This window comes from Callorhinus ursinus, unplaced genomic scaffold, assembly GCF_003265705.2.
Source record: "Callorhinus ursinus isolate GAN/ISIS: 27379988/994484 unplaced genomic scaffold, GSC_fseal_2.0 scaffold73, whole genome shotgun sequence".
In the NCBI taxonomy this organism is placed as follows: Eukaryota; Metazoa; Chordata; class Mammalia; order Carnivora; family Otariidae; genus Callorhinus; species Callorhinus ursinus.
This window is the reverse complement of record NW_027397135.1, coordinates 5,087,046-5,102,961: the sequence shown is the minus strand read 5'-3', so window position 1 is coordinate 5,102,961 and position 15,916 is coordinate 5,087,046. Positions and strand designations below refer to the sequence as shown.

Genomic DNA, 15,916 nt, shown 5'->3' with positions numbered 1-15,916 from the left:
AATTCAAGTCCTCTCATTTTAGATTCAGACTTTCTTCTTTCTTGTATATGATACCATCTCACTAAATAGAATGAGGGGGAAAATATTTTGCCAGAAATTCCCTAATGTACATTTCAAAATGACTAAAATTCTTGGCACGAGTCTTGGCTGTTGTGCTCCTTTGCTAGTGTGAGGTGCCCTGGAGAAACAGGGCTGACGGCATTGTGGGGGGGGGTTTCCTGGTCTTCCACTGGGCCTCTGGCTGTTTCCATCCTAGGGCAAGGGCTGCATGCACTTAACGGCATACGGAAATCTGAGGCTAAGCAAGTTGTTTGCATTAGTGTACTATTTGCATGATAAACCATAATGATCCTTTCCGTTCATTGATTCCTAGTGGTGTACTCTTGGCAATTTTGTTAAGTGATAAATGAAAATATGGGCACCGCAGACCACTGAGATGAGCACCCCAGTTCCTTTACTTTCTGTTCTGGCTCAGGATTTATTTCCCACCCTAACACACATCCCCAAGTCCTCACAGCATAAATTACTGTCATTCTCCAAGTGGAGGACACATCCAGTAAGAGAGAAGGTCCTTAGGAGCAGATTCTGGCTCTGGAGGCTTTTCTGCTACACAAAGCACGCCCCCCCCCCCCCACGCCAGACCCTCTTCCAATTCATGCAACTACACAGGAGCTGGTCCTGCAGACTTACTGAACTGGCAGACTTACTGCACTGGCAGACTTGCATTAGTGGACATTCTTTCTCCACACACTTCAGAGTCCAGGTACTGAGACATGCTAAGGGGTTTGTGGGGAGGAATTTGTGGTTCCCAGGGGACAATGGCACCCTATGAGCCCACTTTGGGGAACTGCGGCGCATTCAACATCACAGAGGATAGGACCTGCATAATGCACGTTCCCACTGAACGTGTCTACTGACAAAATTTCTGATTCCTTTGACTCTCAAAGAGGGAGGGATTCGCCCTACCACAGATCAAAAAAAAAAAAAAAAGATTACACAGAGACAATTATTTAATAAACTGTTTGGCCTGTCCTATAAATACATTGATGTGACTGGCGGTGATTACGAAAGAACATTTTTGCTGTAGCAAACTCAGCGAGGCTTCCAAAACATTCCTGGGAAAGGTCAGTTTCGGCTAAGGTCGCACAAAGGCAAAATGCAAGCCAGTAACATCACATGGGCCCAATCTACCCTGCCCGTTTGCCAGGCTGTTTAATAAAAACTGAAAGCTTATTAGGAAAATCACAACCAGTAATCTAATAATGTCATTCCCACTTAACTAATAATTTCATTCCCTGCGAGTCAGCTTTCTAAGGAGGCATAACAATAGAAAGGTCATTGAACAGACTCTGGTTTCAATTTCCAAACATGTAGGCAGTAGTTCTCAACTGGGCATGATTTTGCCCTCCAGGGGATATCTAGCAATATCCCAAGTTGGTGTGGATGCTCTTGGTATCAGCGGGCGAGAGGCCAGGGATGTTGCTGTACATCCTTCACAGGATGGAAACCCTGCTGTGAATAGTTACCCCCCTCTTCCTCCTGGTGGCTGATGGCCCATCTCTGAGACACAGACTTTCCTGTCCTCACTAATCTCCCCCCTCACTTTCTCATGGGTCTTCTTCAGATAAAGAGCCCGTTTGATGAAAGGCCCACAGGTCAGTCACACTCACCTTTCCCTGCTGGTCCGTTTTGATCTCCCAGCCCCGGGGCAATTCCAGCCTCGTGTCTGCAAACATGTTGATGAAATTCACCAAGTCGCGGTTGTGCTGGTAGCGCTCGAAATTGCGGGCGTCCCGCCGGACTTTCAGAATCATGTGCTTTAAGCAGGTGCTACTGGTGAAGACTCGGTAGGCACCCTGAGAGGGGGTCAGGGCCGATTGGGATAGGGTGTTGGGGTGGGGGGTAGGAAAAATACATACTAAGTACACCTTGAGCACCTTAACGTAATGTAACCTGATTGCTAACACAGTCATTTATTGTGAGCATTGAGGGGGAAGCCTCAGATGGGAAGCTCTTGCTCAAAAATTAAATGTGCACTGTAAACACACATGATCTGTTTGATCTGTACTGGTATTTCCTCAGCCGTGGATACTATCACCCTCCGTGTGCATCTCAAAGGCTCTCCCTCCCCTCCTCCCCAGTCAGCGCTAGGCTGGGCTCTCTTGAGTCTCCATTACTGGGAGCATTGCTCCTCTATCTTCTCCACCCTTCTTTCTCTGCCTGCACCAAGGCGGATTAATTTAGGGTCCCTGGGGATTTAAGGCCAGACTTCAGAGGTCTGTCACAAACTTTTGTGTGTGGAGGGGTTGGAGATGAGAAGAAAGGAAAAAGTTTCAGGAGTTTCTAAGTGTGCCAAATGATGATTTTTTTGGTCCACAGGGCTGGTGTGCAGGTGGTAAAAGCAAACACTGCTTGCTACCAGAGCAGGCCGGTGCAGTGTCTCTTCCTGGCCAGGGCCACCTGGCGCCCGGTGTTTGAGGGCATCAACATCTGGCATCCTTGCCCCCCTCTGTGACTCACCCCTGCACCAGTGGGCCACTGCTCTGGGTCTAACAATGGATGTCCCAGAAGCTTCTCAAATATCACCTGCTAAAAACTGGTCTCCCCCCAGCCACAGCCTCTGTCACCTATCAAATCATTGCACCTGCTAATGGAGACATGCCCTAACTCAGGTGCCCAAAGCGGAAAGGACTCAGACTTTCTTGAGTCCTCACCTTGCCTGCCTCCATCACAATGGTCCCCCTTACCATACTCCCAGCCCCTGCCTTAGGTGGGCCCCGATCGTCTCTCACTTGTGAGGCTGGATCAGCCTCTAGCCTTGTAGCCCCTCAGTCTTTGTACTTCTAATGGAGAAGATGTTTAATCAAACACCTGATCCTGTAACACAAATGCCTAGGACTTCTCTTGGTTCCCGCTGCCTTCCGAAGTATACCTAGGCTCCTTCTCAGGACTTACCCTGAGTTTTGCCACTTTTTCTCCAGGCCTTCTTCCCACCTCTGCCTGTCATCACATCCCACCCTCACAGACCCAACCCCCAGCCCCTTCACCGCTGCGTCCTTTCTCCCTCCCTCTGGAGCTTCTCACCCACTTGCAACCTTCCTGACTCAGTTCAGCAGCCACCTCCTTCGGGATGCTCCCCTATGCTGTATCTCCTGTGTTTCCAGAGCATTTTATTCCTCCCTGAGGTTGGGCCCTGTCCCGTCACGTCAGACTGGTCTTTGTACATGTCTGTCACTCCACAAATTGGGGAGCTCGTGCTGTTCAGGTATCCCACTGGCTCTGTGATGCAAGCACCTAAATCTGCATCTGTCCACAGAAAATGTTTGTCAAATGAAAGAATTAATGAATATAGTGATAGCATGTCGTTGCTTTCTTAAAAATAAAAAAAAGAAATAAAAACTATATATGTAAAAATATTAAATTTAACTTAAGCATGGTACTTGAACAACTAATTTTATTAAAGGGAAAACTAGATATTTATCTAGGAGAAATCTATTTTAACCCTTCTTTAACGAAAGTGATTTTATAAAATGATTCAGGCTGAGGGGCATCTGTCAACTTCATAATCTTGTTCCTTTAAAATTTTAACAATAATAGAAACTCGTATCTGTTTCCAAACGACTTTCCCTGGTATTAATACATTTGAGCCTAACAAAAACAAAGAAGCAACAGTGTTGCCAAATCCAGCTTTTCTCCTTTTTGGGAGACCCACGGAGAGTAAAAAGAGTGGACCCAGTGGTTTTGTTTTTGGTTTTTTCGATCCTGCTTAGGTTAAAACGCCATCCTTTTTAACCTACTGAACAAGTTCGCAAAGGAGTATTTTGAGTTTTGACGGAAGCCAGGTGGGCTCCCTCTGTATTCTGGAGCACTCACGTAATTGGCGTGTAGTACAGTGAAGAACTCCGGGTTGGTGATGAACTTCACCGCTGGGGACTGCAGCAACAAGGTGATTTTTTGTGAATTCACGGGAGAAAGTGACCCTTCTCTCCTCAGATCTGGAAAAAGTGAAGCAAAGCAACGGATGCATCGGGAAAAAGTCATTTCAAATACAGTAGTACTCTCTCTATACCAGCAGTGTGTTAGCTTTGACTGGACAGACTGTGGTTCTGACTGGTGATTTGATCGGGTGTCACAGTGATGCGTGCCAGTTAAGAGTCATTATTTCCTAGGAGTGCTCCTGCGTAACTTCAGTTAGGCTCAAGTCCTCGAACATCTTTTTTTTTTTTTAAAGTGAAACATTACTTTATTCCAGGACTTCTCAAAACCTATAATAATGTACACTAGAAATTTCTGGGGGAAGTGATGTAGTTAGTAGTTCCTTCCTGAGGTTTTCTTTTTTTTTTTTTACTTTTTAAAAATTTTATTATGTTATGTTAATCACTGTACATTACATCATTAGTTTTTGATGCAGTGTTCCATGATTCATTGTTTGCGCATAACACCCAGTGCTCCATGCAGAACGTGCCCTCTTTAATACCCATCACCAGGCTAACCCATTCCCCCAACCCCCTCCCCTCTAGAACCCTCAGTTTGTTTTTCAGAGTCCACAGTCTCTCATGGTTCGTCTCCCCCTCCGATTTCCTCCCCCTTCATTTTTCCCTTCCTACTATCTTCTTTCTTTCTTTCTTTTTTTTTTTTTTTTAACATATAATGTATTATTTGTTTCAGAGGAACATCTTGTCTCTTTTATTACAATGACGGTTTTCTTATTTTCCTTATGAGTTGCCAAGCATAGTTATGGTTGTTTGCAGAGAGAAGCACAATTCTTCCCCTCCCTGCATCCACACCCATCTGCAGGAGACTCCGTACTTCTCCCCTTGTTGAATTGAGATAGCCTGTGCCTTGCTTTAAGCAACAGGACTTGGCAGAACTTGTACGCCAGGGTTTCAAGAAGTCTTTGTGTCCTCACTCTCTCTTAGAACCCTGCCACCACTGTGAGAACAAGCTTGGGCTAGTCTGGGACAAGATGAGAAGCTACGGCAAGCAGGCACAAGCCAGCCCAGCTGAGGCCACGTCAGGCCGGCCAGCCCGCCGCTGGCTGGGTAGCTGATTAAGGACGCATGCGTGAGCAGAAAGCCGGCTTCTCCCTCTCCCGCTCCCCCTGCTTGTGCTCCCTCTCTCGCTGTGTCTCTCTGTCAAATAAATAAATAAAATCTTAAAAAAGAGAGAGAGAGAGAGAAGGTGGATTGGGATATCACTCTGATAACCTTAGGTGATCACAGGTATAAAAAGCTGAAGCCAGTCTTCTCCACCTTTTGAATATTCTTGTCTGAGTTCCACTCAGGCAGCTTCAAAGAAATGAAAAGCAGACCCCTGGCAGATGCCTGGCCTACACTATTAGGTAACCAGGCTCAGGGGCAGAGTGCGTAAGGTAAGCTCAGGGGAAAAACCTCTTTACTGCCAGGTTGCTCCCGCAAGGGGGAATTGTATTTTATTCCAAATGCAAACAAATAATTATTCCTAATCTTGTCACGTAGCTTCTTTGAAGTAGCCTGTGAATTTTCATTGCATGTTTTATTTATAAGTGGAAAATTCTTAGGACACCAACAGATAAATTCACTCCACAAGAAATGATTAGGCCACTGAAGAAATTGCCTCGATGCACCAGGATGAGTTCTCCTACTGCAAATTCATTTCTTCTTTATGTTTGTGGTGGGAAACTCCTGTCTGTTTCACCTTGCCGGCACCAAGCCTCTTTCCCGGCCACCCTGACTGACCTGCCCCATTCCATTGCTCTTCTCCCCCAGGACCCAGGGCATCCCGCAAGGCAGGGCGGGGGTTCACACACTATGTCACACTGCCACCAGATGCCATCCCAGAAGGCTCCAGTCCCTCCCTCCCATACCTAAGCTCGACTGAGAAGATTCGGCCTCTGAGTCGCTCCCACCACCTCCTCCGCTTCCTCCTGCCGGGATCTGCTCACCACTTTGGCTGCCGGAATCTTCTTCGGGCCTCTCTGTTGCAATGGTTCGCTGAATATTTTGATACCTTTGCATCAGAAAATGGAAAGATAGGAGTTAACTTCTGCTTATTGACTTGTTGGGGGCTGATGCTCTGAATCGGCTAACTGGAGAAATCTGTAAAGAATTGTCTTGCATATCAGCAAAGAAATGCTTAAAGTTCCCACAAGGTACCGAAACAGTTGGCAAGACACGCGTGTCCGGATGAGTGGACTTCTTTTTGTTCTGTAAACTGTGCTAAGTTTCAAGTATGGTGACTTTTACACATTAACGCAGATAACTAGTCACAAAAAAACAGCCTCTGCCCTGCATTAAGCAAAACCAGACTAAGTCTAAAATAACAGTTTGGGAAATAACTTAAAATGTTACAGCTAAGATATCGAATTACTTCTACATTATTGTAATGAGTCTACAAACCAGAGTAATAGTTCTACTCACTTCTTGTTATCTGACAGGTAACTGATATCCCTGGCAGGAACTGTGGAAATACTGCATACTAAAAGCACGTTGGCTGACAAACAAATGTTTTCTGCTGATTTGAAGGCTCATTTTATTTTTCCTACCCAGTTGAGGATTCAGCCAGTCAGGCACCTTCCCAGGTACTTACAATATTTACTAACTCTTCCAGTATGCCCAAGTTCTGTGCCGGACTTTCAGATCAGAGTCAGGAGGATAGAATATCAGCCTCTGAACACACACAGTGGATGCAGAGCAGAGGGAAATGGCATGTAAGCCGTGACCCTAACAATGTCAAAAAGCTGTCCTGAAGCATAAGACACAGACGAGGAAACACCTAGATGCACACATTTTGAATCAGTATGAACCTGTTGGGGACCTTGCAGGGAAAGAATGTAGAGTAACATGCACAGAAGAGTTCACTCTTGGGGACTTTTGAGAAGCTGCGTAGTGGCACCAGCATGTGTGGGCCTCGGGCAGCGCGAGGGGGCCAGCAGAGGGGGAGGCAGGGAGCGCTGACAGGCCCCAGTTCGGATGTTATTCTCTAGGCATGGGTTCTCCAACTTGAGCTGCAGCAGAATCACCTACAGCCTTGTTGAAACAGAGACGGCGGGGCCTCACTCCCAGAATTTCTCGGATTCAGTAGGTCTTTGGAGGAAGGAGGCAAGAATCTGCATTTCTAACTTGTTCCCAGGTGATGTTGATGCTGCTGGTCCAGGGACCAACTTTGAGAACCACCGCTCTAGGGACTGGCTAGTTGCTGAAAAAGAGGTTGAGCTAGCCACTGAGAATGATGACTTCCATCAAGGTGGGGCATGCACTGGAGGAGGAGAGCGTGAATTGGGGAGAGCAGGTGGGAACCAGCCACCGCAACAGTCCGGGCTGCAGGTGCTAAAGGCCTGGACACAGGCAGACATGGTGGATCATGGTGGCTCTGCAAGAATGCCGCTGGGGGAGGGGAACACTGCAGGGAGAGTAAGAGCTTCTGTCTCTGCCCACGAAAGACAGACACTTCCTAAACCTCCCTGCCTCTGATGGCCCGCTCTGCCTGATTCACTCTGTATTTTAAAGGCAGATGCCCAGCTGTGTCCTTCCTCTTTGCTCTATTTCCCTCAGTCCAAGTAGCCTCCTTCTCCTCCCCACATGCCTCTGTTTTGCCTAACGTCTCAGCCTACTGAGGCATATGACCAGGCTTCAGCTTCCCTTTGCCTCGAGGCACAGCAGGAACGGGAGAAGGAGCTGAATTCCGGAGAGACTGCGCGGCAGAATTTGTGGAATTTTACATGGAGACTCAGCAGGACTCGGGGCCTGTCTGGATGTGGAGGTTGAAAAAGGAGGAGACAACCGTGAAGGGTAAGTGAAGGAGCCCACGCTGAAAAAGGACGCGTAGGCGAGCAGGCAGGAGGGGAGGGAAGATTCTGGTGTGGATCAGGACAGGCTGACTTGGAGGTCGTTGATTTCATGCAAGTGACAACAGGCAAAGGAACGTTGCTGTACGAGTCCCGTGGCCCGGAAAGAGATACGGGGGTGAAGGAAGAGGAGCAGCAAATAACCAGGTCTCCAAACGCAGTCCAACCTGGGGGCAATGGGGACATATCGCTACAGACAAGCCTTTCTCTGTACCTTAAAAAGGATGTTTTTTGTTTGTTTGTTTGTTTGTTTTCCCTCAAGTGTGGTCTCTAGACCACTTGCAAGAGAATCAGCTGGGTTACTGTTATAATCACAGAAACTGAAGCAACATGGAAACCTGCATTTCTAAGAAGTCCTTCAGGTAGCATTACTTCCATCTAGGTTTAAGAATCACTGGTTGCTTTAAGGCATATTTTCTCTAGAGAGGCTCAGCCACTCACCCCTGACATGTGTCAGGAGACACCTTTGCCTGCAGCAGTTACTGTGAGGCATTCCGGAGAAGGCCTCTAATAAGAAAACATGGAGGGGGCAGGAAGGGCAAAGGATCAATATAGAGAAATACACATGTTTATTTACCATGTCAACATGTCTGTGGTCTGGAGGTTGTGGGGAAGGTGAAGGATGGCTGTCTCCTGTTCTCCCTGTTGGAACTCAGGGAGTGCCACCACAGTGGGAAGGACAGAGTGGGCCAGTGAGAAGCTGCCTAAGTGTGTAACCTTGACCGGGGGAGGAATGGAATTGCCAAAGACTAAGGTTGCTGCTGTCGGGAGGATCCCCTAAATGACTCATGGCAGGCTGTGTCTTCCAAAAATGGCTCAACAATATTTTTAGTCCCGCATGCTCTGTTAGAACCTAATTACTCATCTATTAAGAGGTAGAATCAATGTCCCCTCCCCTTGAACCTGGGAAGATCTTGTGGCTACCTTGACTAATTGAGGATAATATAAGTGACAGTTTGCAGTGGCCATGCTGTGAGGCCACATGGGAAGTCCACGGGCAGGTGTTTTGGCTGACAGTCACAGCCAGCATCAACCTCCAGATATGTGGGTCACCAGCCCCAGCCACCCTCTGCAACCACACGACAGGACCCCAAGAGAGAATGTTTTCACTGCACCCAGTCAGCCTCGAGAACCATGAGAAATAAAAATGATATGTAATAACAATGACGGTAGCAATAAATTATCATTGTTTTTTGCCACCAAGTTTGGGTGGTTTGTTACTCCGCAGTAGAGACCCAGAACAGGGCACAGACAAATACAAAGTTGTAGCCTCACTTCTCCTTCCCAAAGTGCAGGGACCACAGAAGAGAATTTCTCTGAATCAATGTGATCTTATCTGATGATGAAAATGTCAGTAATTTCACAACCTGCTGTGTCCTCAGTTGGACTTTGGTTGTCTTGTGCCTTAACTGAGTCAATGGCCTCAAATCCCAGGTACCACACCCCAACCCTGATCTTTGCTGAAGTGCAGTGACAGTTTTGGGGAAACAGGACACACGGTTTGTGGAGGGATCACTCAGCGAGGGCAGGATCGCAGCCTCATGCTCGCTCTGTTCTAAAGACGAGAGAGGAAGTCAGAAAGCAGGTTCTCTCACATTTCATCAAGAATTATCCTTCCATGTCCTCCTTCATTTTTTTTCAGAAAAAGGCCAAATTTTATATTATATAAAGAGTTTATGGAAATTGGTAAGAAAGTCAGCTGGAATATCTAATTTATAAATGAATACACACACACACGGGGACACACAAAACCCAGCAAGAAAATAACCTTCCACAATGGAGCCAACCCAAACAAATACCAACCAAACAAAGCCCAAGACCATACAATTCTTGTGGGAGGAGCTACAATTGGTAAAAGAAAAGCTTATGGAGACAAAAGTTGACGCTCCCTGTAAGAAGTGAAATATAAGAACCAAAATACCAAGGAGCACCTCTTAAGTCAACAAAACCACACCAAAAAATGGGATGGAAGGGAAGCTGTTGTTGCTGGTAGAGCGAGTCCCCAGAAACACTTTAGAAAACATTAGGCATAGATACCAAATGCCAAAACCATAGTGATCTCCCGTGGACTGCTCTTTGGAGAATATAACCCCAAGGAAACACTACTATGAGACAACACTAATATTTAACAGGGCCTTTAGCCTTATTCAAAATAGTGATGGAAAGCAATAAGGAAAACATCCAGCAATAGGGCAAACTAACTAAAGTACATCCGTTCCTTGGAATACTATACAGCCATTTAAGTGATACTCAAAGGCTCTGTAGCAATATGAAAATGCTTATAGCATGGTAAGTGAGGAGAGAATATAAAACTAACTATATTATCATCACAGCTATGCAAGGCCTACACATGTACATGGAAATTAGAGACAAGATTTTTTTAAAAGAAAAGGTAAACCCTGGGGTAGTACAATTATAGATACATCGTTTTTTTCTCTCATATTTCAAACTTCCCATGTCTCAATAACATAAACATTTTATCCAAATAACTACAAACACCAAACTTTAGTTGATTATTTAAAGTGAGAATACATATTTATATTTTCCGCTTGTTCAATAAATACCTGTGAAGGTAAATTGAGTTAATTCAGAATATTCTGGAAGTGTAAGGATTAACTAGAGAAACTGTCTTACACTGAGTCCTGTTGGACTCTGGCACCACACCAGGCACTGGGAAGGGTACCCAGAAGGACAAGGCAGAAGGTTTCAATCACAGGATTGCACAAGGGGCAACCACCGGCTCTGTGTGGAGGGTTCTGGGAGGATTTCAGGGACCACAGGACATTCTCATGGGCTTAGCAGAAAGGAGATGTGACCACGTGGCCGGCAGGCAGTGAGGGGCGTCTCTGCACTAGGAGCACGTGGTCAAGCCATAAAGGCCAGGAAGGGGGTGCTGCCTTCGGGCAGTGGTCGAGTTTGAATGTGGTCACCATAGGCTGCTTTGTGCACTCTGCTTCTCCCAGTGTGCGTCTCCTCGCACAAACAACACTTGACTTTCATAATCATGCTGTCGGGAGTCCAGGGAAACTCCTCTGATGGGGTCCAGGGCAGGCCACCCCAAAATATGCCATTTTGGCATTTTGATTATTTTGAATTAAAGTCACTTAAGAAACAACCAGTGCAGGACACTCTGACCCTCCTCTGTTCTCCGGAAGGCAGGAGATGAATTCCCCATGTGAAGGGTACTCTTTCTGCACCTGGAGGCTGGTAGTCATCCTTATCACCAGGCATAGGGAATCAGGGTCAAGAAGGCTGTGTGAACAAACCTTGTTCCTCTTCACTAATTTACTACCCCAAGCCCAAACTTGTTTGTCTTGTCAATTCTTCACACACACACACACACACACACACACACACACACACACACACACAAATGTTTCTTTGTCTGAAAGGTATAAAAGCTGCCTGCTTTTGGTCATTTCTTCGAGTCTCATATTTCTGTGAGCTTCCATACATACAGAATTAAATTTGCTTTTCTCCTGTTAATCTTACGTATGTCAATTTAATTGTTAAGTCAGCTAAAGAACTTAGAAAGGAAGAAAGAAGGTTTTCCTTCCCTACACCTTGCAACACTGAGAAATAATTTGTTTTGCTGTGAGAGAGTGATTGCTGTAAATTCCTTCTGATAACCAACCGAAGGTTATCGAAAAACGACCCCCCGTGAGTGATCACATCCGTGCGGGAGAAAAGACAGGCAGTATACTTTTCTGTGGCTGCCTTATCAGGCCAAGTCACTGCAAAACTTTGCCTGCTTGAACTATTTGGTTAAGTGCTGAAGAGCCGGGATACTTATCTCAAGGTTATCTGGCCTTCCCTAGGTAGGTTTTTTTTCACAAGAAATAAGTACTTTCTCAAGTCGCCAAATTCCTTTTCTTTTTATCTGTCCAGACGGGTGCAGCAAATACCACTTCCTGTTCTACAAAGTCTGGCTGCCTCTGCCAGTGTGTGCAGCTCCACAGGAGGGCACAGGAATTTACACATGAAAGCCTGCAAAACTTCTCTAGAGGCCTGATTCAGGATGGATTTGGCCTAATTTTTATGTTATACAACCTGAACATGATGAACCTTCATGGATTTTTGTGTCCTAGGTCAAGGTGCTTACTTCTGCTTCAATGCATTTTTTTTTTTTAAGATTTTATTTCTTTATTTGACAGAGAGAGACACAGCGAGAGAGGGAACACCAGCAGGAGGAGTGGGAGAGGGAGAAGCAGGCTTCCCGCCGAGCAGGGAGCCTGATGCGGGGCTCGATCCCAGGATCCTGGGATCACGACCCGAGCTGAAGGCAGACGCTTAACAACTGAGCCACCCAGGCGCCCCCATTGTTTTCTTTTAGTGCTTGAACTGTACCTCCCATAGATACAGCGTGGTGACACTCTCCCTATTTCTCAGCCTGCTAAACAAGTTCAGCCTCTCTGTTCTGTCTGTTTCTGCCTATGAAATCTCAGTCTGGTCTCTATGTAAAATGAGCTTGCTGAGTCCTCCACATTTTTATTTACCGGAGTTTTGTTGCAATCACCATGAAAGGGCTCTCCCAGGGATTTTTGGTGCATTCTTATCTAATAAAGCTGGGTTATCACAAGTTCTGTAATGTGTTTTCTTTCTGTGGGAATGACTGTAGAGAAATGTACTGCCAGTGAAAATCCTTCATGGTTCTCATTAATGACTTTAAACGCTCGGCTACTGATGGAGAAGGAATGGAAAGTGAATGTCTTCCAAATGCTCAAGCAATAAAAGAATCCTGGTGATTTTCACCTAAGCAGGCTCCTCTGTGTACAACAGTAAACGGAAGCTCAATTTTTCACCTCTGTGTATTTTTCATAGGACTAAATTGTCCGCTTTATTTTTCTGGCTGATACAGTTAACTTCCAGCTCCTTATTCTGTATAGTTCCTTTCACCTTTTCCTTTATTTCATCCTAATGAGATGGCATGTAGATACAGCTGATTTCAAGCCTGCAGTTTGTGGTCCCGGCTACTAAAAGTATCCCAAAGCTGCCATCTTGGCCTTAAAGAAGCAAGAGGTCGGGTATGATGCTCATGCTAGCTTACAGCATGAGAGAAATGCTATTTAGGGTCTCATTTGCGGGTTAAAAACAAAATGGCATCTTTACAATTTCACTAATAAGGGTCTAGTTTTTAGACAAAACAAGTCTCAAAAACTGTTTTTAAACATTTTTTTCCCTAGGATGAAAGCCTTTTAGGAATTACTGAGTATATAGCAATTAGGGGACCAGGGTAGACATGAATACAGTGATGACACTGTTTTTTTTTTTTTTTTCCTCTAGGCAGCTTCTAGTATTCTTTATGGAACCCATCTTTGGAATGTTTTCAGCTGTTTGAGTTCTGGGCCCTTTTGAGAATCTCATGACTGATATGGACCAGTCTGACAGAAAAATGTGCATCCATGTATAATTTTGCATACAATTTCTGGAGAGTTCCTGGAACAATGGCATCCTCGGTGAATACCTGGGGAGGAGGGTGGTCCAGGGGCCCCTGGTTAAGAACACCTGTCTTTGAGCACATGCCAGCAAGAAGCTCAGAGGATTCTCCATCTTTAAATGACACTCAGGCTTAGTTTGTCTCCTGCCACCAAATTCTAACGCTAGCTTTCCAAGTACCTACTATAAATGGGTTTCTTAAGATACATTATCACTTCCCAGTCTCCTCATACAATCTGAGCAGAAAAGTGTAAGGGGGTTTCTCTGGCTGCCATGCTCCTTTCCCAGGGGTTCCCAGGGGTTCACTGCATGCTGATCACCCACCGCCTGTTGAGTTGCTCCATCTGCTGGACGGACCCCGACCTCCGCATCCCGTCAGGGGTAGCTGCTGATGTCGGACACTGCCAGGTGGTTGTGCGGTTCACATGGTCCACGTAAAAGACTCGCCCGTGGCTGTCAATGCGAGCTTCCCAGTCTGGTGTGTAATAAAAAGGCAAAAAGGAAAATCAAGGACAAACTACGGATTCATGGGAAACCGATACCACTGTCAGGTCTTCTGCAGGTAGAACTCACTGTGGGTTCCTTGCTGAAGGCCAGACGCTGCCCACAGCTCCCGCCATGACTTCTGAGGTACTAGGACTGAATTGGCATCCACTGGACTCAGCTTCTCTTAAACAGTAACTGTGGTTCCTCGAATATGACCTAGGTTACAATTCTCCTATTTTCTAAGGAGAAAGTCTGATGTTTATTTCTTCCTTTAACAATTTCCACCCTGTCAGTCTTGTTGGCGACTCAAATTACAGCTGGAAGACTTAAGCAGCCTCCAGGGAGAACTGACAGACTGAGGCCGGAGAACCCTTTCTTTGCTAAATCTGAGAGACAGCGACTAGTCGGTGAGGGGAGGATGGCCCTCACATTAAAACCACTTGTAATGACAGTTCTAAGATACTGTAGCTGGAACTTCAGGTGACCTCTATGCAATACTTTGCAACTTTAATTGATTGCCATTCTTCTTGAGGAAGGGATTGGGTCCCTTCAAACCATCCTTTGGGTAAGTTGTAAGTTCACAGTGTATTTTCTACCCACCTGTGGCTGCCAAATATCTCTTGACAAAACAAAACAAAACCAGTAACAACTGTTAACACGCATCAAGCCTTTAAGTATCAACTAATTAACACACATCAAGCTTTAAATACCTCTGTGTTGATAGATAACCATCACAAACCAGTAGAGGGAGCTCAAGACAAAGATAAGTTCCTTTACTTCTCAGATTCCAAAACCAAGGAACTAAACGTGGGAGCATGGATGATATACTACATAATACATGGAGGGGTGGGGTGGGTGGAAAAGTCCTCAAAACTGGGAGAGCTGGATGTGATACACAAATATCTGAGCTTCACACGGAAGAGCAATGTCTGCTGTATAGCAATGGGCAAAGCTTTTAGAGTCCAAATGTGAAACCTTGGTAGAAATAACAGCTTCATGATCAAGTTATGCTGAAAAATGCATTAGACTACAGAAGAAAAAGCAAAAATGACTGCAAATGGAGGAAAACTATTCAGCCTTTTAAGAAAATCCATAGCTTTTGGGAGTAGGTCAGATATTCATAATTCTATTGAAAAATTATCATTCAGGTAATGACATAGCAACTCTCAATTTTTTTAAACGGAAAAAAAACTCAGTATATTTGGTATATTTGTGGTTTTATGTGTGCATGGTGCATCTGTTTGTGAAGATCATGGCTGAAGACCGATATTTACCTGAGGAATTGTCAAATAATGCATGATGGAAACCAAAATACCAGAACACACCAAATCTACCTTGCCTAAGACAAACTGAAGGAAAAATGTTGTCAGATTGTATAAATATGTTCTAGAGGGTGTTAATGAAAATTGAAGGCTAGATAATCCAGCTCAACTGTTAGTTGTAACTGTTAAATAGCTCACTGATGAAACTGTGCATACGTGTAACTACTAGGTAATTAATCTTGGTCCAAAAATTTTGAAATTTCAGTGATTCCCCAACTAGGAGAAACTGGACAATTTTTTTTTCCTTGAACTCAACATGACTGTCATTCAACAAAGAATGAACATTAATCTTTGAAGAGTGTTGTGGTATCTAGTTCAGTTGAACAAACTCTTCTCAGCACTCCCTATGAACAAAAAACTATGCCTGGTCCCATGGGCACACCGCTGAGAAACTGATGCCCCCACCCTCCAGGTTCCCACAGTGAAAGAAGGACTCCTTCAAAGAAAGACACAGCTCCAGTCTCATAAATTCTCCAAGGAAAACACTAGAGAACGGTGCAGTGCAGTGGCAATAACAATTTCTCTACAAGTTTCCATATTTCCAAGTCTCTCATGGAAAAGGATGGCAAGCCAGCCAGACAGGCCCTTCTATCAATATTATTAAATATCTAATAGTGCTAATTATAAATGCATAATGCTAAATTCTTATCAGTATTCAGAAAGTCATAGCTAAGTGTACTCCGAGATTATAAGCGTGTTTTCAGGGTTGCGCTGTAAAGAATTCACTTTCACATATTGTGTAAAGAAAGAATTTCCAAATAGAACTTCAGGCCTCAGCATGTCCTGATGGATATGGCACGGTGTTGCCTAGACAGATTCTTGCCAGTGATCACCTTTATGATGCTGG

General features: G+C 45.0%; 1 protein-coding gene across 4 annotated transcripts in view; it reads right to left on the bottom strand.

The window, feature by feature from the left end:
- The window catches only part of HECW1 (HECT, C2 and WW domain containing E3 ubiquitin protein ligase 1), a 426,782-nt gene that overhangs the window by 85,599 nt on the left and 325,267 nt on the right, over window positions 1-15,916 (bottom strand). For all 4 annotated transcript variants that reach the window (XM_073886906.1, XM_073886905.1, XM_073886907.1 and 1 more), the window contains 4 exons: window positions 13,586-13,736; window positions 5,846-5,988; window positions 3,874-3,995; window positions 1,671-1,856 (listed from right to left, as the gene is read on the bottom strand). In XM_073886906.1, the coding sequence (XP_073743007.1) occupies window positions 1,671-1,856; window positions 3,874-3,995; window positions 5,846-5,988; window positions 13,586-13,736 (602 nt within the window). The remainder of the gene's footprint in view (window positions 1-1,670; window positions 1,857-3,873; window positions 3,996-5,845; window positions 5,989-13,585; window positions 13,737-15,916) is intronic.